Source organism: Labrus bergylta, chromosome 16, assembly GCF_963930695.1.
Source record: "Labrus bergylta chromosome 16, fLabBer1.1, whole genome shotgun sequence".
NCBI classification, from domain to species: Eukaryota; Metazoa; Chordata; class Actinopteri; order Labriformes; family Labridae; genus Labrus; species Labrus bergylta.
This window is the reverse complement of record NC_089210.1, coordinates 17,009,280-17,033,339: the sequence shown is the minus strand read 5'-3', so window position 1 is coordinate 17,033,339 and position 24,060 is coordinate 17,009,280. Positions and strand designations below refer to the sequence as shown.

Below are 24,060 nucleotides of genomic sequence, written 5' to 3'. Positions count from 1 at the left end.
TTCACGCTGTCTGATCCAACCTGTTGCATAGCTGTTATCAGTCAGAGAGTAACCAGAGACCTGACAGGTGAGGGTCAGAGACTGTCCAGGCTGCACAACCATTGAACCTGGTGTGATGAGATCAATACAGTGCACACCTGTGGAAACACAAATCATCATTATCTCCATCATCCATCTGATTACGAGTTGTTTCTAAACAGTTGAAAATATCCTTACAGGATCCAGCGCTCAGCAGCAGAATCAGAGCTGCAGAGAACATGACTGATGATGAAGCTGATCTGATGTGAGAACTTGATGCATTAACACACCCAGTGGACTTTCTTATATGGCAACAAGAGGAGGCTAATTTACATACACAGGATGGTAAATCAGCCGACTACGTTCATTAAAATATTTTAAAATCCTGGTAAAATTGAGTATTACTCTTAAACTCTCAATTAATCAGAGATAGAGATTGAAACAATATTTAAGTGACACATTTATTAGAAGATCTAATAAAGCCTTAAGACTGTTTCTCTCTCTCTCTTTACTGTTACAGTCAAATGAAGTTGAAATCATTTGTTGTGTGAGAGCTCCTCCTCTGGTGGCTTTAAGGAACAAGTGTTCACAAGGGGAGAAACTGTGTTTTTCATTAATGACACTTGGTGCTCAGAAACAGTAAAGCTTGATGGATATTATTAACCACATGTCAGAAGTCTTTCATGGTAAGATTTCAACACATGAAGTTATAAAACTCTTCTTGTTGCTGCAGTTTACATTCCCCAAGCATGCACATCTAAATAGTTCACTACAGAATGATTACTTCTAGGATGTATCATAGAGATGCTGTAGATTTAACTGCTGCTCTATATATTTTATAATAATTAGTTCTTGTCTACATTCACAATTTGAATGTGTCTTCCATGTCACTGAAGAAAGAGGGGGCTAATACTTAAACTTCCATTTATTGAGAAACTGTGTGTTTAAAAAAACAATTGAAGTTGATGACTTGATAAGTATTTGTTCAACACTCAGAATTGTCATAGTTGATTGTGAATCACATGAAATATTGTGATGGTAGTAAAAAGAGGAAGTAGTTTTTGTTCAGCTCTACAGATGGGTTGTGTCACTGTGGGTCTCTGGCACAGTAATACACTGCAGTGTCTGCAGGCTGCATATTCAGTCCGTTTAGAGTCACTCTGTTGCTGGAAGAGTCTAAGTCGATACTGAACTGGTTCTTAAGTGAATCTTTGTAGTATCTGTAGGATTGATATCCGCTACCGATCCACTCCAGTCCTTTCCCTGCAGGCTGTCTGATCCAGGCTGTGTAGTAGCCACTAACAGAATAAGAGACCTGACAGGTGATGGTCAGACTCTGACCTGGCTGCACAGTCACAGAGGCTGGCTGTGTCAACTGTTCACACTTCACACCTGTTAAAAAGAGAACATGTTTAGTAAGAAATGATCAAGTTAAACTGCAGAAGAAGAACTGTTGACTTTGACAGATGCAGACAGACTCACATCCAGCTGCCAGCAGCAGCAGCAGAGCTACAGAAAACATGGTTGATGTTGAAAGTGACGTGCTGTGAACTCCACTGACGGCCTGATGGGAAGTTTTTATAGCTGAGTAACAAGGAAGCTCACTGAGTTTGCATACAATCAAACATATGAAGCATCAATGATGGTCTGAATGGAGCTAATAGAGTCAGAGAAAGAGTTCCCAGGACAGACTGTCATACATAAAGGAAAAGCAGAATGTCAAGAACAGATGCCTGAGGTTCTCCAAAATTCCTGTTAGAAAATACTGATGTAACATACTGTTTTCTTTGGTGTGTGTTAGAGTTTTAGCATGTGGGATCCAAAGCAGAGATGCTTAGTTGTTATCTAGTCCAGGAGTAAACTGTGATAAACTTGTATTATATATATATATATTGATTACCGGTTGAGATCCCTGCACCCGAGGCCGCGTGGCCCCTCGGTGCTGGCAGCGGATCGTCACTCAAACTCTCCCTCATACCCTATACGGCTATTGTCCTTGCTGTACTTGTCAGAGAAACCCCCCCTATAAAACATGACGTCTGATCTGAATTTCCCAGCTTGTTCTTCCTTCAAGCTCATGAATGTTCCTGATTTTTTTTTATTTCAATGAGATGCGATTGAGTAGTAAGATTGGATTTGTATTAATATCCTTAATATACTGCTGTCAGTTTTATTGGTGTTATGATCATTATTGGTGTGAGGGCTCCTTCTCTGGTGGCTTCATGTTTCTGGTGTTCAGGCTCTGAGAGGTTTTTGTTCAGCTCTACGGATGGGTTGTGTCACTGTGGGTCTCTGGCACAGTAATACACTGCAGTGTCTTCAGTCTTCAGACTGTTCATCTGCAGATACAGCTGCTGTCTGCTGTCGTCTCTGGAGATGGTGAACCGGCATCTGACTGAATTAGAGCTAGCACTGTCATGTCTGATATTAGCGATCCACTCCAGTCCTTTTCCAGGAGCCTGTCTGACCCAAGCCATCCAGGAGCTGCTGAATGTGAATCCAGAGGCTGAACAGGTCAGTCTGTGGGATTCTCCAGGCCTTTTAACCACTGCTTCAGATTCTGTCAGAGTCTGAGCATCAACACCTGAAGAGACAGAAAAGAAAACCATCAGATGTGACACTTCCAGAAGACTTTTTAGAGTAAAGATGAGTGATGATCATCACCTGCCCAGCAGACAGTAAAAAGCAGCAGTCCTGTCCTATAGTCCATCATGTTCAACTGTGTGTCCACTGTTCTCTGTCGTCCTCTCTGCACTCACATAAGTAGAGGAGGAACACATCAGAGTTTTACATTGACTCCTCCTCAGAGTGATTAGAAAATAATTTAATTTGGATATCACCTCTTTACATCTGGACTTAAATTTTCAACGCAATTGACCTTTTTATTTGCTAATCTTTTTTTAATTTTTTTCGGTATTTCAATTCAGGCAGACATTCAGTAAGAACACAAAGCAAAAGAACACACATCTCCACTTTTTGACAGTTATGAAAAATACAGTAACATCTGTGATCACATGTATTAAAATCTAATTTTCTAAAACTCTAATTGAATAAGATCACCACAGAGGAAGCTAAAGACCTCTGGTTCAGTTACTGATGTGAATGTGATCCTGATAATTGTGAGTTACTCTGTTTAAAACAAAGGTATTTTCATAATGTGTGCCTAGCTCTTATTGTTTTCACCTGTGTCTGATAAGACTCACCTGTCCAAGAAGGAGCAGTAACTGAATGAAATCAGAGCTGAGCGGGGTACCGTCATCTGGCGATGTGGTTAAAGAATGGAAAGAAAAGATGAAGTTGTGACTGTGTGAAGGGAAGAGGAGTGGGGAAAGACAGATAATGATCAAACGAATATCTGTATGAACTGCAAGGTGTTTTTTTATTGCTATTAAAACAGAATCATATAAAATATACAATAATTATTTTTTTTTAACATTATTGATTGCATGTATTTAGGCCTTACACAATAAATATCAGGAGGACAATAATACATACTGCATGATCGACGGGATAATGTAATGAACAAGAGCTGCATTATAGAGATACTAATGCAGGGCCTTACTCAATAAATGCCTGAAGTACACACTGCACAGTAGAAGCTGCAATATGAGAGACACAGTTATTACATTTAAATGTAACCAAGATGCTAGGTCTTCTTTATTTCATACAAACAACAAGTATACACTGCTGAGGTAGAAAGTAACTAACTGTTTTTAAACACAACCCATCAGTACTGTCAGTTTTAATGGTGTTATGATCATTATTGGTGTGAGGGCTCCCCCTCTGGTGGCTTCATGTTACTGGTGTTCAGACTCTGAAGCAGGGGTCTCAAACTCAAACTGGCATGGGGCCACTGGGAGTACTGTCGACTTAAAGGAGGGCCACTACAAAGTTCAAGCACCACAAAAAGGACTTTATTTTTGCAAATGTACTTTTTGTTTCCGCAAAATTTTGTCACACATCACTAATACAAACAGCAGTTTATATACATTTTTCAAAACATCTGCTTTTATTTAGTAGTGCAAGTCTTTTGTGTTTGCTTTATAACTTAAATAACTAAAATAACTTAATCAAATAATAAATAAAACCTGCACTGAACCAAAAAATGCAGTTACTCAAAATACCAGTACATTAATCCTGCATTCTATTTCTTGCCAGACACCTGGCAGCGCTTCTGCTCACACAGATGAGCCACATTTACCTTGATGGAGGTCACAGTTGAAACCCTGAGTACAGCTTCAAGGTGTGCATCACTAAGCCTGGATTTTATTTGCTTGCATTTATTAAAGTTCATTGTCGAGAAAAGTTTCTCACACAGATATGTGCTTTCAAAAAGGCACATTACACGACTGAACAATTTGGATAGCTCTGGGAAGGATGCAGGTAATTCTCTTAGAAACTGTCCAGTCAGGTCTGCCTTCCCCTGTACCTCTCTGAATTTATTTTTCAGTTCACTGTTACACTGCAGGTCAACAAGTTCCATTTGCAACACACTTGGGACACTCTCAACATCAGCTGAAAAAGGGTCTGCAAATACCTGGAAAGTGACCCGGTGTTCCTTGAAGTCAGCAAAACGCTGATCAAACTCCTGCAGAAGATTGTCAATAGCAGAGGTATATTCATCACCACTGAATGCTGTGCCCTGTTCCACAAGAGATCTGAATGCTGCGAAATGACTGAGGTTTTTGGCAGAGAGCTGAGTTTTCCACAATCTCAGTTTTGTGCAGAAGGCTTTCACACTTTCATATGCTGCTGTTATGAGCTGATCAGGACCCTGGAGCTTCAGGTTGAGGATGTTCAGCTGCTGTGTTATGTCCACTAGGAATGCAAGGTCCATAACCCATTTAGGATCATGCAAATCAGGAACATCCATTCTGCCATCCTCCATAAATCTCCTCACCTCTGCTCTTAACTCAAAAAATCTCTTCAAGTCGTTTCCCCTGTTGAGTCAGCGCACCTCAGTAAAGTAAAGTACGTCACTATATGCTGACTCAATCTCCTCTAGAAAGGCCCGGAACTGGCGGTGCTGTAAACCCCTGGACCTGATGTAGTTTATACATTTCAGGACAACAGACATGACATGTTCATATTTCAGGCATTTGCTGCACAGTGCCTGTTGGTGTATAATGCAGTGCAGAACAACTGCTGGATCTACACTTTCCTCCTCTAATTTTCTCTGTACCAGCGCTACTAGTCCGTTTTTTTTTTGCCTGTCATGGACGGGGCTCCGTCAGTGGTGATGCCAACCAGTCTATTCCATGGCAAACCCGCGCGCTCAATCGCATCAGAGAGCTGCTGAAAACTGTCCTCAGCTGTAGAGCGGCCGTGCATTGCGCACAAACTCATCAACTCTTCAGTCACTTCGAATTGGTCATTAATACTCCTGATGAATATGGACAGCTGGGCAGTGTCCGTTTTATCAGTGCTTTCATCAAGCGCCACAGAGTATGCAGTGAAACGTTTTGCTCTGTCACATAACTGGTCATAAATGTCACTTGATAAACTGCTAATCCGCTCTGCCACAGTGTTTGCCGATAGAGAAATATTGTTGAACAAACTCTTCTTTTCTGGACACAGAATGTCAACATGCAACATGCACTCCTTCAGAAAACTGTCCTTCCGTGAATGGTTTCCCCGTTCTGGCAATTAATTCACTCAACACGTAACTTGCTTCAACAGCAGCATCGGCCTCCTTCTTGGATTTGTGGAAAAGACTTTGCTGAGAAAGAAGTCCTCTCTGTAGCTGCGTGGCACGCTGTTTCCTCTCCTCTCCCTGGTACTTTTCATACTGCTCTCCGTGTTTAGTGCAGTAATGATGCTTGAGATTGTACTCCTTTAAAACGGCAATTCTTTCCTGACATATCAGGCAGGTTGCATGTCCACTAAACTCCACAAAAAAATACTGTAATGTCCATCGTTCTTGAAACTGTCTGTGTTCATTGTCAACTTTCCTTTTTGACTTAGAAAGCGACATCTTGAAGTCAATATTTTCCATTTTATATAGTTTGAACTTAATGCTGTGTGTAAAGGAGGTCAGTCTAGTACTGAGTTGTTGAGATGCTTGATCAAGGAGTGACCTGGCTGACACGCTTTTCCTTAGTTTACACTCAACCTTTACAAATGACTGACAGCCACACCGGGTTGTGGTTAGAACAGTTCATTGATCCAAACATGCAACAATGTGAATTAAAGTCCATCACTGAGCCAAACAAACTTCCCCAAACTCACAGTAACAGCAAACCTCACATTCAGAAACCTTCCTGGATCACACACCTGACTCTTTCTAATATGCATACCTGAGCAGAAGTCTTACAGCGACACCCACAGTCAACATAAAGCACTGCAGTAAATGGTCGTACAAGAGACCCCCAGTTTTAGCTCTTACACTGTGCCTGCAATTAGTGTGATTTTTTTTTTGTTAAACATGCTTTTGGGTGCAATTTATTTATCTCGACACAATCATGGAGTCATGCTGAGTTTCTTTGTTGTTGTTTTTTCAAATCAAGAAAATTGTGTTTTCTGAAAAATACTTTCCATGTCTTGCTAACTGTTTAACTGCCAGCTGAATTGATATGAACTTTATTCATGAACTGTTAGCAGCATAGTCATGAATAAGTTACAACCTATGAGTGATTTTAACGTTTTGTGTTATAGAAGCAGAATATTTATAAGCTTTTGTGTTCCTCCTGTTTGTACTCGTTGTCCAGTGAGTGCAGCTGTGGTCGTGTAGAAAGCCTAACGCTGCAGATTTGCATTGACACTCTGGATTCTGATAGTTTTGTTTCAGTGTTCGCAGGTGTTTGAGCACAAAGACATTTAGAGAAACTCCCACAGCCTTGAGTGGAAACCAGCTGCAGAGGAACTGAAACCTGTTTGATTAAATGCAAAAACTTCATCAGAGTGCTTTGCCTAAATGGGTTTAGATCAATGAGAGCAGAAGATCTGAATGTCAACTTTAAATAACTGTCACTGACAGCACTCTAGTGGTTTTATAACAAAAACTACATTATTCATTTTTTAACTCTTATGCTCTGATCATTAATATTCGACTTTAATCTCTTGATGTAACAGCCTGTTAAAGAAGAAATTTGTCGAGTAGGTGCTACTTAGCCAGATAAATTCCAGAGAAAGGGCAAGGTCATTTCCTTCTCTTATTTGCAAACAGTATTTCTGTGTGGGCTGTAAAGCACTTTGGTGAACAGAGCAAGAATGGATTGAATAAATAATTGTATGTATGACCACATGGTGGATGATGTCCAATAACATGATCTTGATTTACAGATCCTATATAAAAAAGACAATGAAAATGATTTAGCTTCATTAATCTCCATAAAATCATATCTGTAGACAAAGCGCAGCAAACAATCCACTCTTTGACATCATCTGTGGAAGTCCGTCTCCATTATCGTATCACAAGTTTCTTGTTGGACTGTAAACAATGTAGCAAGACTGAACAGGTCGTTATCTACCAGATGGAAGCATAGCATCTCTTCTGTAAGAGAAGAAGAAAAACACATTCCTAAGTTTTAATATCGTCGAGACGAGAGGAATGAGCCGTTTGCCGGAAACGTTGAAGGTTCGTCGAGGAGTTAGCATCTTCTGTTGACGTTTTTCTTCACACCAAGTAGAAGTGGTGAATCAGTTATGGTTAAACATTTATTATATTTAGCTATGTTGCACTGTCTGTGTTCATGTGATGGTTAATGACAGGCTACATAGCTAAGGTTTACACTGTAAACAGTATAGTGAAAAATATAAAATAATAGTCATGAGGATGTGTGGTTTGTGTCTAACAAGTTTTCTCACATCTGGATGATAAGATCTGTAATCCAGAGTGTAACAGCTATAGTAAAGTGCTCATTAATCCTTAGTAGAGTTTTTTTCTCCACATTTTACCTTCATAAATACATTTGAGCTTCTGTTATTTGATTATGTTTAGTTACATCCACTGCTAAATGAATAAAATGAATGAAACTAGCCAATTAGTCCTGGTAGATATCCTGTGAGACTGTCACTCCAGTTACCTCAAAAAAGAGGGAAAATTATTTACACTATTCATATTTTTATAAATAGTGTAAGTAAAGGATTACATTTATTAATCAAAACATTTCAATAGTTAATTGGGATTAATTGCATTTTTAAACACATGTTCAAAATTCCATTTTCGCATTTACAAAAAATGCTAACTTTTATTTTGAATTTTTGTACTCTCTTTAGCTGAGAATACTCTACTTGATGGTTGAATTCAATCCTTTTGTTTTGAAATACAGTAAGGCCCTTCTGGTAGATGGAAGGTTACAACATGAATTTAAGCACGGAAACAGTAAGTGGTTAGGGATCCCAAACTGACGTCAAACTGCTCAAAGGAATGGCAACAAAGGTCAATGTGTGATGTCATGAGGTCAATGTGTGATGTCATAAGGTGGATATTACTTTGGACTTGTCAGCTGAGCTGTCTGAGAGTTTGTTAAAGTGAAATGAGACATTCAAAGATGCAGCAGTGTCCTTCTTTTACATCACTGAGACTACAGGGAGACACTGAGGACGACTATCTACGGGGAGGCTAAAGGGACAAAATAGCATGTGCTTTGAAAAACATAATGATGCATTCATTTCAGACCTTAATTAATCACAATTTACTAGTTAATGGTGACAGCCCTACAACATTGAACTAACTTTACTGTGGAACATGAATAGAGGGTATCCACACCAGCCAAAATTGTTCCTGATAGAAAACAACGTATATAATTGATAATGCAATCTAAACCGTCATAAAAAGTGTGTCCAAGATGCCCAGCTGTGCAGTAATATATAAAGCATTGACAGGAGTTTAAGGGTCACCTAGTCTGGAAGCTGCTGGAAAATCTGCCATCATTTTTGAAATATTTAGTTTAAAAATCAAGAGATATTTCACCCAAGTTGTCCTGTGAACTTCTGAGGAAGCAGAGCATGCGTTGCTCTCTCTGATCATAAACTGGTTGATGATGAACTCATAACTCTTTTTATTATTTTTATTTTTTTCAGTCACAATAGTCAAATAATTCCCTTACAAGGAGTTGTACACACAAGGTCAGGATAGATAGAAACTCTGGAGCTGTGATGTGACGGTAATTTTGGATATTAAGACAAGGAGGTCTTTCTCCAGATTTCTTCCCTCTGTTTGATTATCCTACTCTGATTGTTTGTGTTCATCAGAGCCGAGCGTGTGGTGGGAAAGGACGCCGACCAGCAACATGGAGACATGGAATTGGACGCTTACTCAAACATCCAGAGGTACATAACAAAGGTGTGTTTTAGTATGTAGGGCTGACGCCTCTAAATAGTTTTCTAGTCGACTAGTAGTCTTTATTCTCGGCTTGGCGTCTGCTAGTCAACAAATCATGATATATTTATTTTATACCTTTATTTAGATATAGGAAACAGTGGAAAGAGTCAGAAATTGGAGAGAGAGAGAGGGGTTTACATGGGGTTTGCACACTAACCACTAGGCTATCGGTGTCCCCCAACAAATGATTATTATATTAATTTGATTATTAACTAGAACAGCACGGAGAGTTCTGTCACTTTGGCCCTCTGAGCTGTAGATTGAAGACCTTGCAGATGAATCAGTTTGTCTTAGGCTTCTCACTAGAAAACTTTGTAGCTAGTGGAGAATGGTTGTGTGGCTTCATAGTAATGCCGCATAAAACAGGTGCTTTACTCACTTACTGTTCCCAACATAAATCATTGGATCTTGGCTTGACTAGAGCTTATCTGGACTCTCTCACATAACATAAAAAAACATGCAACTTATCTTCCTCACAAGTCCACCTTCTGTAAAGGTAAGTAACACTTGAAAAGGACTGACAGACACTCAGACGAACGATGATGCAGCTTCTAGTTGGAGTATTAAACTTGAAATTTGATCAACTATTGAGGGGAAGCCTGAGTGTGTTGTGTATCTTTGTAAAAAAAAAAAAAAAAAAGTCAAAATCCTTCATAGGAAAACTCTAGAAAATGTTATAACAAACTGAAATCACTTTCTGTACATTTGTCGTAAATTTCTGCCATTGGCCGTCTGCAACACATCCGACATTCAAATGAACAAAGAGCAGGAATTTCCAGGTGAGTCGACCTAGCTAGGTTGATAAAAGCCAGCTAAAACTAACCGAAATCATCTACACTACATTGACCGCTGTGATTTTACACACCATTGTCCGTCAGGAACACATGTGTGGCATGCTCAGGTGAGTCGAGTTAGCTGGCTTGATAAAAGCCAGTTAGCCTTTCTTTCTCTGAAATCATAGAAATAGAAAACTTTGTGTTTCACCTCACATGTGTACACGGCTTTACTGTCCCAGTCTGTGTTCTTCACATTCAGAACACTGACAGCTGAAAACGTGTTCCTGAATGATTTGGGGGGCCAAGTAGTGAAGCCAGTTTCTTCTATTTAATTTTTCTTCCATTTTACCGTCAATTCATTGGGAAAAAAATCATAAATTGAACACATCAGAGCCTGAGTGTCTCCTCTTGGCACCAATACCAACGTTATCTTTGGAGGGAGTTCGGGCACTACGCAAGCGAATGAAAGAGCAGAGATAGAGATTAAGTTGAAATCAGATCAAGCTGAAAGAATTTCTTCAATAATACTGGATGAAAATTGGAAATATATAGACAATTCAGAACATAAAAACAAGAAAATGCATTTGGACAAAACGTAAAAGAGCCATGATAGAAGGTTAAAAATCACCTACTTTCAACTTTGACACTTTTGGATCCTCCAGGATACGTCAAAGCACAGTTAAAAGAGTTCCCTGAACCCCAGTCAGATTTGGATACTCGGGCCAGACTAAGACCTGTGAATTTGTTGTCATTGACAGTTGTAGAATATTGTACAGAAGGCAAACTGGTCCCGCTGTCATCCGTCCACTGGAAAGTACTCTTTGGGATGAAGTCATGAGCCAGACAACCAACAGTGATTTGATTTCCAGTCCCAGAGCCACATTGAACCACAGGGAACAGAGTCGGTGCAGTTCCTTTAGAAAAGATTTTATAAAGCCAAATTAATAGAAATTACTGATTATTATCACAACTGCCTTTTTTAAATGTAAACAAAATAGATTTTATATTTTAATGACAGAAAAACAAAAGGCAGACCCAAAGTGCTCTATGTTAGATCAATCAATCAAATAGTCAGAGTGAGGGGGAATGAGCTGCTGACCCTCCGCTTCCCAACCAAAGTCCCTACAGACTGAGCTACTGCCCGCCCCTATCTCATAACTATCTCATTGTTTTACATTATTTTGATGTTTTGTTTTCAGCGGCAATTTTTCCCCCCGATATTTTATTTATTCAGTCTATAAAGTATTAAAAATTAATTTTCCATCTTTATTAAAACTCACATAATCGTGGATACCAGATTGTCCATTGTGAAAATGGAGGTATTATGAAAACACATTCCTTAAACCCGTATCCTTGTCAGAAACAAATGTTTGAATAATATATATATTTTTAAATTGTACTTAATAAAGAAACAGTTACTGATTAAATAAAAATGTAGATAACGTTGATTCCAGAAATCTTCACACCTTTCAACTTTTTGAATTTATTTAGCCAGCTTGCACAGTAAACAAATATAAGACAATATTTTGAAAACAACATGAGAAAATCTAACATTCATCTTATTTTTGTTTGTCTGGTCAACACCAGTCAACGGATTGGAGGTGAACATACTAATGAAAGAACCTCACATAAGCAAAACCTGAAAATGTCATGATAATAATATAATTTGTATATATAATGTATTAAATGAGTATTTAGAATATTTATGTAAGCCTATTGTTTAATAGTTGCCAATTTGTGGGAGAAAGTTATTTCATGAGCTATGCTCTTAATATCAACGATCAACAATTTCATCTTCATTGCGAAAAAAAAGTCCCATGAAGGTCAATTTTCCTGCGATTTACTTTATATTTATTTTATACTTTCACACAGAGACCTTTCACACAGAAAACTTAAATATATCTCAGCTCAACGGTAGTCTTACCTCTCACCACACAGTATGAGGTCTTGTAAATATCCACAAAATTAAAAGTTGGTGAATATTAATGTGGGGAAAAAATTCTGAGGTCCTCCCCAGCAGCAGTTAAAATCCAGACAAAGTCATGTTTACTTAAAACCCTGTCCTGCATAGAGTTGTAATGCCAAGAAAGCCGTTTTCTAATGCTTTCAAGGAAACAGCTGCATTACCAACCAACTGTCTCTGCTTTCTGATTCTGCTATTTGTAAACCTAAACATTACGACCGGGTCCAACTTCTCAAGCATCAAAAATCAGTTAAAAAAAGATAAATATAGTAATCACTAAAAATAAGGTTTTAAAGTGACTTACCTGAATTAACAGTGACTGCAGTCCCTTGACCCCAGTAGTCAAAGTAAGCACAGTGATACATCTCAACTCAATGCTTCAACAAAAACCTGAAGAACCAGAAAAACACCTTATTAAAGGTTTGAAAACCACCAAGTCCTGATCTGTAGGAAACTCTAGTGTCCCCCTATAAGTGTATGTTCATGTTGAGTCTTTGACTCTTTTTAAAGTTGAGATTTACTAAGAATAACATTTACATACATGAACTACCTATGACTTCAAACTACTAAATAAACAACTTTTACCTAAAAATCTGCTTATAAAAACCATTACACGTTAGTTTCCTTATAGTTCAATGTGAGATATTTTGTCCAGTCCCCTTTTGTCCATCTTTAAAATAGGATAGTTTAAGATTGTTGCTCTCAGGTTTTTGTACAGCTGTATATCACAGTGCCCACCCCGAATAACACTGTGATAAAGCCTCATACAAAAACTAAACACTGTTTCCTTTATGGAGCGTCAGGAAACGTTTATTATTAGCAGTGGGTAACAATCACACTGAACTTAAATTCTATAATTTTCTTCATCTTATAATTGATAATTTGTCATAATGAATCATTGTGATACTTTGGCTTATGTATGCATATTAATCTGAATATTTGAGAAACAAGAATTCAGATGATGGTGAATAGAAGATGATGCCTATTCTTCTATTATCTATGATAATCCTCAAACTAAAGCATCACAATCTTTTATTTTAGGAATCTATTGTTAAAAATACATTTTATTGTCCAAATATCAAAACAAATGATCAAACATTTTGTAATGAGAATTAAAAATGTAATAAGTTTGCAAGTTAATTTAATAAGTTTGCATGGACCATAAGTCAATTGGAGGGATCAGTCATGAGCATGGCAGCTGTGGCTTAGTGGTAGAGTCGGCTGTCTCTCAACTGAAAGTTCAGGGTTTGATCCCCAGCTCCTGCAGCTACATAGCCTATGTGTCCTTGGGCAAGACATTTAACCCGAGTTGCTACTGCTGCTTCTTTGGTGGCGTATGAATGTGTATGAATGGATGAGTTAACACTGATGGTCACTTCACATAGCAGCCTCTACCATCAGTGTGTGAATGTGTAGGTCTGACCTTGGGTGTAAAAGCACTAGTAGTCAGAAGACTATACAAATGCTATACAAGCTCAAGTCCATTTACCATTCTCCATTTCTTAGAGTTTGAACTATTCCTACTTCAATTTGTATCTGTGGAGGATAACTTGGGGTCAGGGCATGGTGTTTAAAAAAAGGGTGAATCTAAACAAAAACTGTTGTTTTTTTGTTTGTTTTTTACATAACTTTCAGTGAGTCATTAGTCAGACACAGTAACATCTGCAGCAGTTTTTGTACAGCTCTCTGACTTCCTGTATCACTGTGGGTCTCTGGCACAATAATAAACAGCAGAGTCTTCAGCTGTCAGGCTGTTCATGTGCAGATACACCTGGTCCACATCGTTGTCTCTTGATATGGTGAAGCGATTCTTGACTGACGTGGAATAATATTTATCGCTTCCACTCGGAGCAGAAATGAAGGAAACCCACTCCAGTCCTTTTCCTTCAGCCTGTCTGATCCAGCTGATATCAGCGCTGGAATCTGATATTCCTGTGTACGTACAGGTGAGTTTGTGGGATTCTCCAGGACTTTTTACCACCGGTTCAGACTCAGTCAGAGTCTGACTGCGCACCACTGTGGAGAAAAACAGACTGATCAGAACAGAGCCACACACAAACCCTGACACCCATGATTGGGAAAGCATTATTGATATTTAAAGAATTACTTGAGGGTGTTGACTCTGAAACTTTCACTGTTGACCTCATTTTAGGAGATTTTCCTTCGTCTCTGCTAGCTTAAATTGACAGTGAAGAACTTTTCATTTGTGTTTGATATTTGTCAACTCAGCATATCTTCTCTTTATGCTGATCTTGTCCTGTGCTGGAGAAAAGTTGTATTTTCTGATAAAATAAATACTCCTGCTGTCTTTTAACCATCAAAACATCACTTATGAATCATTTGTGTGGAGTTTGGCAGAGTGCTGTATATCGCCTTTCTCGACAAACACCCTGCGGTGAAAGAGATTACAAAGAATAAAAAAAGAACAATCTTCTTCCAGATCATCTCATTTGCTTTTGTAGGACTTTCATAGGAATATTACTTTTAGTCCGTTCAATAATAAGCTAAAAAAAACTGCTCACAGGAACTGGAAATAAATTCCATCAGTGACCAGACAGTAAACAGAGAAAAGAAGAATATGAGACCTGATTGACTGCAATTATTCATATGAGTTTAATCATATATTCACTTATATTACACATAATTGGCATTGTAGCCATAAGTCTGTATTATCTGTTGTGGTTGTTGTGATTGTTCGTAGGACCTGAGCAATAAGTGATTTTCAGGGCCGATACAGATGTCAATATTAGGAAGAGAAAAAAAACTGGTACTGATATATTGGCCGATATCTTTCTTAAATGTATTTTCTGTTTGTAGAGCTGGATAGATAATATAGATATATACGAATGTATTTTGTTTATACTTCAAATGCAGTGATAACACTTGTGGAAAAGATATTTCATGAAGACAAGATGCTCACTGAACTGAAAAGTAACTGCGCATGGACGTGCTTCACTTGACTCTTTGGAGTAATAATGCTTGTTGTAATCCAAAGAGCGCCCTCTGCTGGTGAAAGAGAACTGATAGTGTAATACAATGACACTCAACTAAAAGGCGATTTGACTGGTGAATAACTGCAGTGATATCAACACATATCTGCAATAACATTAGCCAATACCAATAGTAAATATCTATATATCTATATTTAATAGTAAACGAAATATCGGCCGACATTATTGGCTGGCTGATTAATCTGTCGGGCTCTAATTATTTATTCTACTTTCTCAGCCCAGCCAGGATTCTTCCGATCTTGCCACTATTGCCAAATGTTGCCAACTGCTTGCTTGCACTGGATTTCACACTTGCACTGTGATTTATGTTGGGTCTGTTTAAATAACGTAATTCAGTGAACACTGTAGACTTGTCTCATGTCTTCTTTTTCTTGGTAAATCAAATCAATAACTCTTAGTATGATGGTATGAAAAAACAGATATGATTGAGATCACACTGCTGATTCTCTCTGGAGGTTTTTGTGCAGCTGCTCCACTGTCCTCGCTCACTGTGTCATCACGAGCACAGAAGTAAACAGCAGAATCTGCTGCTGTCAGTGTCTGGATCTGGAGGAACTGAGTGCTGCTGGGCACATCTTCTGTCATACTGAAGCGACTTTGAAAGGAGCTTGCATAGCTAGCAGAATTGCTGCCAGTACTCATCCACCCAATCCACTCCAGAGCTCTCCCTGGTTTCTGTCTGATCCAGTGGATATAGAAGCTCGTCATGTCAAACCCAGATATGATACATGACATCTTCACTGTCTCTCCAGGTCTTTTCACCTCAGAGGGAGACTGCTCCAGTCTGATCTCACTCCAAACTCCTGTTGTCATAGAAATATTGATCATTATCAACAAAACTTGAAAAAAAGGTTTGACATTTACACAAAGTATTAAAGCAGGATGGATTGTCTCACCATGAATAGTAACTACAAGTAATAAACTCCAGATACTACTTTTACCCATTCCTCTGTTCAGTGCTGTCTGATCTCAGATTTTCAAAAGTGTTCAGAACTGTCCGATTGATCTGCCACAAGTTACTGACGGTGTGTTTATAAGAGAGGACGAGTTTGCATAGACCTCCCTGTACAGGTTCAAAAGAGAAACTGTGACTGATACATTTCCATAAGAAGAGAATATCTTCAGCAACAGAGCAAGCTCGGAAATATCACAGTCATGGCAGATCGACAAAGCATGTTTTTTCCCGAAATGATAATCTCTTACTTTTCATCTTGATATGCAAAAGGGAATATTGTAGCTTGTGTGTTTGAGATGAAGCTATATTGTTAATGTAGATATGTTATCAGATGATATTTTCTACCCGATTCCATGAGCACTGAATTAAATGTTTCCCCAAGCATTTCTTGGGATCACGATACACAACATTAATCTATAAATATTCAGGCACAATCAAGCTTCTCTACGTTTTTTTCTGCACTGATGTCGGCTGCAGTGGAAGTCTGATTGGGTTTATAGCACGCTATTCTTCCTCATGTACAGGTAAAACAAAAATCCTCTATTGTTCTGTGAATACATAAAGATTCCTCACATCATACTTATCAGAGTGTGTTGTGTGAGTCGGCAGGACGCAGTTTTGTCAGTTCATACAACAATAAGAGGGGAGCACATGTCTTCACACACAAACCTATACCTGCCCTCTCAAGCTTTAAGGACCCAGCATTGAGAAAGAAAAGACTATTGTTTTATTAGTCTATTCAATCATTTGTTGTTGTTTAACGTTTGGTTTAAAAGTCCTTTCCAGGATCCTTGGTGAAGATTTAAGAGGTCTGGATGTTTGTGGGTATTGATTTTTCGTTCAACTGGTGAAGCCTACGATAATTACAAACCTAAAAATTATTCTGACAGGGAAAGTATGTCTGTGCTTTATTCCTGTTGAGTATCCTTTTAAAATGTAATTCAATAAAATGAAGAACTGCTGATATACTTCTGGTTGACATTAGCAGTGTAAGAGAGAGGAGCAGTAAACCACTCCATTTATTGTAGAGAGAGTAATAACTCCTACATCAGGTTTATCATTTTCTCATTACTTTGTAGCCGAATCAGTTTTTGGTTTTGGAATCAGTCACTCCATCTTGGTCTGAGTCTGTATGTTAAGGACTATATCCCTGATTCTGAATTGAACAAGCTCCATAGGTCCACTAGACATAAATAGCAAAGGATTCTGTACAGCTACTTAACACATCCCAGTCAGTGAGGTTACTGATGTAATGTGAAATGCTACTTTGACTGTTTTTGTACAGAGATACTTCCTCCTGTGTCACTGTGGCTCTCTGGCACAATAATAAACAGCAGAATCTTCAGTCTTCAGACTGTTCATCTGCAGATACACCTGCTGTCTGCTGTTGTCTCTGGAGATGGTGAACCGGCCTGTAACTGACTGAGAGTAGTATTTGTTGTCATTATTATTCTGAATCCAGGCAATCCACTCCAGTCCTTTTCCAGGAGCCTGTCTGACCCAGCTCATATGGTGGCTGCTGAATGTGAATCCAGAGGCTGAACAGGTCAGTCTGTGGGATTCTCCAGGCCTTTTAACCACTGCTTCAGATTCTATCAGAGTCTGAGCTTTAACACCTGTAAAGAAAATCAAGAAGGCAGTTGGTTAGTTTGAAAAGTTGAACGATGGATTGACTCAAGCAGTAAGATGTTTACCTGCCCAGCAGACAGTAAAAAGCAGCAGTCCTGTCCTACAGTCCATCATGTTCAATTGTGTGTCCACTGTTCTCTGTCGTCCTCTCTGCACTCACATAAGTAGAGGAGGAACACATCAGAGATTTACATTGACTCCTCCTCAAATGGACTGAATTAACTTGGGTCTCAGTTTTTGTCTGTTTGAACTGGAAATTAAATGTTAGATGGCTTTCCCCTTTGAGTCTGATTTGCATGATCTGAATTAAAGTGTGCATGAGGTTGAAAAAGTCAGTATTATTGTTCTAACAGGAAAGATGATCTATATTCAGTGGTGATTCAAGAGTCTGTTGGGGCCCTATAGGTAAAAATGTATTGTTGGGCCCTCCAACCAGCGTTCATCACCATCATGTCTGCCAGTGTCCTGACGCTTACTCCTCTTCCTTTTTTTCCCATTCATTTTTTCTCTCCTATATACGGATAATTCTCCTTCATTTTTCTTTATCAGCTTTCATTGACAAACTCTGGTTTCCACAGCAAAATAATGCATGCAACGTTCAGCAGGGCAACATCATATATCATAGATCATTTTCTCAAAATACTTATAAACTGTCCATGAACTATAAGGAGCAAGAGATGATTTGATCATTATCAGGAACTACTTAGAGGACACTAATCAAAGTTAGAAATAAATCCACAACCTGTGACCAATCAGAATCGAGTATAAAACCTGACCATAGTATATGATTCCAATATTCAGTCAACCAATACTCAGATTTTTTAAAACTGAAATTAAAGATGCTGATACAGCTGAATGTGCAGTGATGGTGGTAAACAGAGGAAGTAGTTTTTGTATGACTCTCCTGTTATTGTCTCTCACTGTGGGACTCTAGCACAGTAATACACAGCAGTGTCTTCAGGCTGCATATTCTGTCCTGTTAGAGTCATTGTTGCAGCAGACGTGTCTCTGCTGTAGCTGAACTTGATCTTCAGCGCATTATTTTGAAGGAGTCCACTTGTACCCCACTGATGAGAGATCCAGTCCATCGGTTTCCCTTCACGCTGTCTGATCCAACCTGTTGCATAGCTGTCATCAGTCAGAGAGTAACCAGAGACCTGACAGGTGAGGGTCAGAGACTGTCCAGGCTGCACGACCATTGAGCCTGGTGTGATGAGATCAATACAGTGCACACCTGTGGAAACACAAATCATCATTATCTCCATCATTCATCTGATTATGAGTTGTTTCTAAACAGTTGAAAAGCTCCTTACAGGATCCAGCGGTCAGCAGCAGAATCAGAGCTGCAGAGAACATGACTGATGATGAAGATGATCTGATGTGGGCTGGTCTGTCCTCTCACTGATGCTCATACACACATGACTTATTTATATGGCAACACATGGAGGCCAATTTACATTCAGAGGGTTGTAGATCAGCTGACTTAGTTTCTAAAAACTCTAAATGATGGGGAAGAGAAACAACAGAACACCTCCCTGTTTCCCTTGTTGAAAGAAAAGGTGGAACTTCAGTTATTGTTAAATAATTTGAATCATGTCGTAATAACCATTTTATATAAATTAGGAAACAACTTTATTAAGTTAGCTGATGAACAAGGTTTCTGGTGGTGATGTACATACAGTATGATTCTAACAATAGTCAGTTTTGTATTTAATTGTATTTAAAAGGTTCAGACTTTAAAAAGGTTCTTTTAAATTTGAACAAGGAAAATTCCAGAACGAGTACCTGACACATTTTTATTTAAGTTTTAATACTGAATAATGTGGGAAAGTGTGATTGATTTTTTTCAATGTTGCAAATATGATTGTAACATAAAGTAATAAAAAAAAGTCTGCACAAGAAGGAGGAACTCTGAACCAAGATCAAAGAAGAATTATGTTGCTCAGTAAAATCTGCACAAAGGAGACAATAAGAAACCATCTTATCCTCATATCACCAAAACCTGTGTTGCAAGAAAGACAAAGTCTCTGAGCTCTGGTGCTGATTACACACATTTAAATCAGTCACTTTGCATACATGTAAGGCACATTTGGTCCCTTTTTTGTAAATGAGCACATCAATCAAAATATTTAAATCAAATTAGAGGATATATTTTATTATATATTAAAGGGATTGCAACTTTGATTTATTCTTAAACTCTGTTTTTGAAATGAAATTGATAATATTATGTAAAAGTACAAGACTAGTGATACAAATGTACAGACAACAAGTAGTTTTTGGATGGTTCTCCTGTTATTGTCTCTCACTGTGGCCTTCTGGCACAGTAATACACTGCAGTGTCTGCAGGCTGCATATTCAGTCCGTTCAGAGTCACTGTGTTGCTGGAAGAGTCAAAGTTGATACTGAACTGGTTCTTCAGTGAATCTTTGGTATCTGTGTTATATCCCACACGACCTAATATAATCCACTCCAGTCCTTTCCCTGCAGGCTGTCTGATCCAGGCTGTAGAATAGCTGCTAACAGAATAAGAGACCTGACAGGTGATGGTCAGACTCTGACCTGGCTGCACAGTCACAGAGGCTGGCTGTGTCAACTGTTCACACTTCACACCTGTGGAGGAAAACATGTTGAATATTGAATCAGTATGTTTAGAGTCATTGTGCTGTGATCATACTGTCAGTGCGTCTGCCTCAGTGAGACTCACAGGATCCAGCAGCCAGCAGCAGCAGCAGAGCTACAGGCAACATGGTTGGTGTTGAACCTGACATGATGGAGCTTCTCTTCTTCTCTGACTCACAGCCTGATGATGAATCTTTATATCAGACTGTGAGGAAGTTCAATTTGCATAGAGACAGACTTGGCTCGACTCCTAGCAAGCAAATGTATTTCTCATCGTCCTCTTCATATTCTGTTTATGGGATGGAAGGGTGATTTTTTGATTGTCTAAATTATTTTGTCTGGTTCTGGGATAGTTAGTGTTCACCTTTTATGGTTTTGTTGACATTTTAGATAATAAATGTATCTGTTTATTTATCCTTATTTGACACAGGAATGTTTATTATAAATATCTACCAATCATGATTTGATCGTTGATGTTTACCTGTTGTCATGGTGATGTTAATCTGTGTTTAAATAACTTAGCCAAATAAAAGGGTAGAACAATGAGATAGGCAGTGTTGTTGTGGAATCACCAAATCTGGAGTATGAGTCAAAGAAACAGAGTCACGTCAGAGTCATGACCTCGTTAACTGAGTTACTTTTCTGGATGAATCCTTGATAGATGTCTGCACAATTTGTGGTTCCTTTTTCGGCATCCTTACAGAGACAATAGTCACATGCAGGTGAACTCTCGTGCCAGCACATGCTTGAAAGTGAATACATTTTAGGACCAAAATAATCAAAAGTCTTTTTCAATCAATAAATATGAGCCATTTTCTCAAATTCCAAGTCTGAATGGAGTCAATGCTGAAGTCTGAATCACCAGTGCTTGTTTTCAAGTCGAGTCACAGTCCAGGACGTGATACTGAAACAATGGAGATTGGATTTTTTGAGACATTTTGATAAATCTTTTTTTCAATGTATTTAATGTCACAAAGTAGTTTTACTGTCAGCTAAATTCTGACGAGAGAGAAACACAACTTTAGACGTCACCAGCTTCAATGAAGTGACAGCCTGCAGGTCACAAAGCTTTTTATTATTGTCTCTATGATTTAAAACCAACAGTTAGGCTGAACCCACCGAATCAACTGCTGCTGAATGTTTCCTTCTTGTGATTGAGCTTTAAGAGACTTTGTCACAATGCTCTGCCATTATATGTTTGATCTTTTATCGCCCTCTGTTGGCCTTTGTAAAAATGCATTTCGTCAGGTTTTATTTTTCTTCTGGCCTCTTTTATCAGTGGGTAAATCTCACACAGTAATACACAGCAGTCTATTTGACCTTTTGGTTGCATCACTGCTTAAAGCCCCAACATGATCTTTTCTGCAGGTCGTCTAAACATACTCATTCTGCAGCAGAGTTACTCTGACCCACCCCTCCCTATACGCATAACACTCTCTGTGAGTGGTGCCTCATCATTTATGGTGTGCTTCGGGTTTGCACAAGTTTTTCTTTCTTTTTTAACAGGTTGGTGTCTTTGGTAATTATTACTAGGATGAAATCATTGTTGTGTAAACATGGCCTATTATCACCATTTTGTTTTAAGTGTGTGTGCAGAAAATGAAAATCCTCACAGCGCAGGTATTCAAAATGTCTCTTTCTCCAAAGCAACACAAGATCCAGTCCATCGGTTTCCTTCACTCAGTCCGATCAAACTGGAAACATAAGACCAGCGGTATCCTGTCCAGGCTGCACAACCACTGAGTCTTGCTGGATGAGATCAATACAGATCTCACGTGTGGAAACACTAACCAACATGATCTCCATTAATTCAGTTACTAATTTTGTCATTCTGATGTGTTTTTAATAGTTTAAAATCTCCTCTCAGGATGCTGCTGTGAACATCAGTATCAGAGCTACAGTACAGAGAACATGAATGATGATGAAGCTGAACTAAACTTGTGTCCTCTGACACACAAATACTCAAACACACACTGTGAGGAAACACAGAGGCCACCTAATCAACATACTCATGACAGAAGATCAGCTTATACCAAAGAGTCATTCAATGATTCAAAACTAGGATGAATTGTAAAGATGTTTCCCTTCATTAAAACTTCAGTTTTGTCACACATCATTTCAATAGGTGTTAAAATCGCTCTTTTGAACAATTAAGGAGAGACAGACACATTCAGTCAACCAATCAATCATTATGTGAATAGCATCAATTCATTACAATTGTTATCTCAAGACGCTTTCCAAAAGAGCATATGGGATGATATGCAGGAAGGATTTCTCCTTTGTATTCCTCGTGTTCCTGTTGTCCACACTTCCTTGCCGCTGAGGTGGAGGTCGGAGCAGACTGAGCATGAATGTGGACGGCGGTGGTTGTAGGGTCGACACAGTCGGATGGTGGAGGCTGGGCGTCAGGCTGTGGTTGTGGGGACGACACATGCCCTTAGTTAAAAGTTACAAGGACAAGCTGCTTCAAACAACAAGATTCACGTTAACAGTCAGATCCACTAAATATGAGATTTTATCAGTTTTCTTTAACAACATGTGGCACAATACCAGAGATGTACAAGAACTGAAACTTTATTTTTTTTTACATCAAACTGAAGTTTATTCTATAAATGAAACATAGAGAGTGTACTTTTTGTTAAGTTTTTGTACAGTGTTACTTCCTCCTGTGTCACTGTGGGTCTCTGGCACAATAATAAACAGCAGAATCTTCAGTCTTCAGACTGTTCATCTGCAGATACACCTGCTGTCTGCTGTTGTCTCTGGAGATGGTGAACCGGCCTTTAACTGACTGAGAGTAGTATTTTCTGTCATTATCATTCTCAACCCAGGCGATCCACTCCAGTCCTTTTCCAGGAGCCTGTCTGACCCAGTTCATATCATAGCTGCTGAATGTGAATCCAGAGGCTGAACAGGTCAGTCTGTGGGATTCTCCAGGCCTTTTAACCACTGCTTCAGATTCTGTCAGAGTCTGAGCTTTAACACCTGTAAAGACATTTAAAAAAGTCAATTGAACATAGTTGGCAAACAACAAGAGAAAACTAAGACTTTGATGATCATCACCTGCCCAGCAGACAGTGAAAAGCAGCAGTCCTGTCCTATAGTCCATCATGTTCAACTGTGTGTCCACTGTTCTCTGTCGTCCTCTCTGCACTCACATAAGTAGAGGAGGAACACATCAGAGATTTGCATTGACTCCTCCTCAGTGAGATAAGAAAATAATTGAATTTGGATATCACCTCTTTACTTATGGACTTAAATTTTCAACGCAACTGGCCTTTTTATTTGCTAATCTTTTCTTTTTTTCGGTATATCAATTCAGGCAGCCAATCAGTAAGAACACAAAGCAGAATAACACACAGCTCCACATTTTGACAGTTATTGAACATACAGTAACATCTGTGATCACATGTACCAAAAATATTCACATCTAACAGGAAGTTAATCCTCATCATGTTCTTTGATGATGTCTTCTATTCAAAACATGAGGATTTTGTCACATGGACTCAGGGTATCAGAGAACAAAAGAGCAACAGAAAGGATGTTAATCTTCAGAAGTTTTATTTATTCTATTTAATACAATTATTTAAACCAACCTACTGTCTTTCTGATATTAACTGTTTACTGTCAGCAAATCCAACATACCACTGGGTAATATTCTGTTTATTCAAATGTTAAACACTGGTTTGTATAAAAAAACAGATTAAAAGTTTTCAGTGTTTACAGACTGTTCATCGAAATATTAACAGAGCTGCAGTCGGTGC

The 24,060-nt window shown here is 38.7% G+C and overlaps 2 protein-coding genes and 1 gene segment (V, D, J or C); all 3 read right to left on the bottom strand.

Annotated features, from left to right (window-relative positions):
* LOC109980080 (uncharacterized) overlaps positions 1 to 20,318 on the bottom strand; it is a 219,568-nt gene extending 199,250 nt beyond the window's left edge. The window contains exon 1 of the mRNA XM_065964800.1: positions 19,991 to 20,318. Within this exon, the coding sequence (XP_065820872.1) occupies positions 19,991 to 20,303 (313 nt within the window). The 5' untranslated portion in view covers positions 20,304 to 20,318. The remainder of the gene's footprint in view (positions 1 to 19,990) is intronic.
* LOC110005341 (Ig heavy chain Mem5-like) lies at positions 1,106 to 16,113 on the bottom strand. Its single transcript, XM_065964739.1, has 6 exons — positions 15,990 to 16,113; positions 15,575 to 15,896; positions 12,387 to 12,433; positions 10,752 to 11,033; positions 4,556 to 4,836; positions 1,106 to 1,363 (listed from the first exon to the last, which is right to left on the bottom strand). Exons 1-6 carry the CDS (start codon positions 16,036 to 16,038, stop codon positions 1,106 to 1,108), a joined length of 1,239 nt encoding a protein of 412 aa, XP_065820811.1. The 5' UTR covers positions 16,039 to 16,113.
* Positions 20,319 to 22,967: 2,649 nt separating the features above from the next.
* Positions 22,968 to 23,408, bottom strand: LOC110005232 (immunoglobulin heavy variable 3-30-3-like). The segment is given in 2 exon segments: positions 22,968 to 23,281; positions 23,360 to 23,408. Coding segments are annotated over 2 exon segments (363 nt in total).
* Between the last annotated feature and the right edge of the window lie 652 nt (positions 23,409 to 24,060).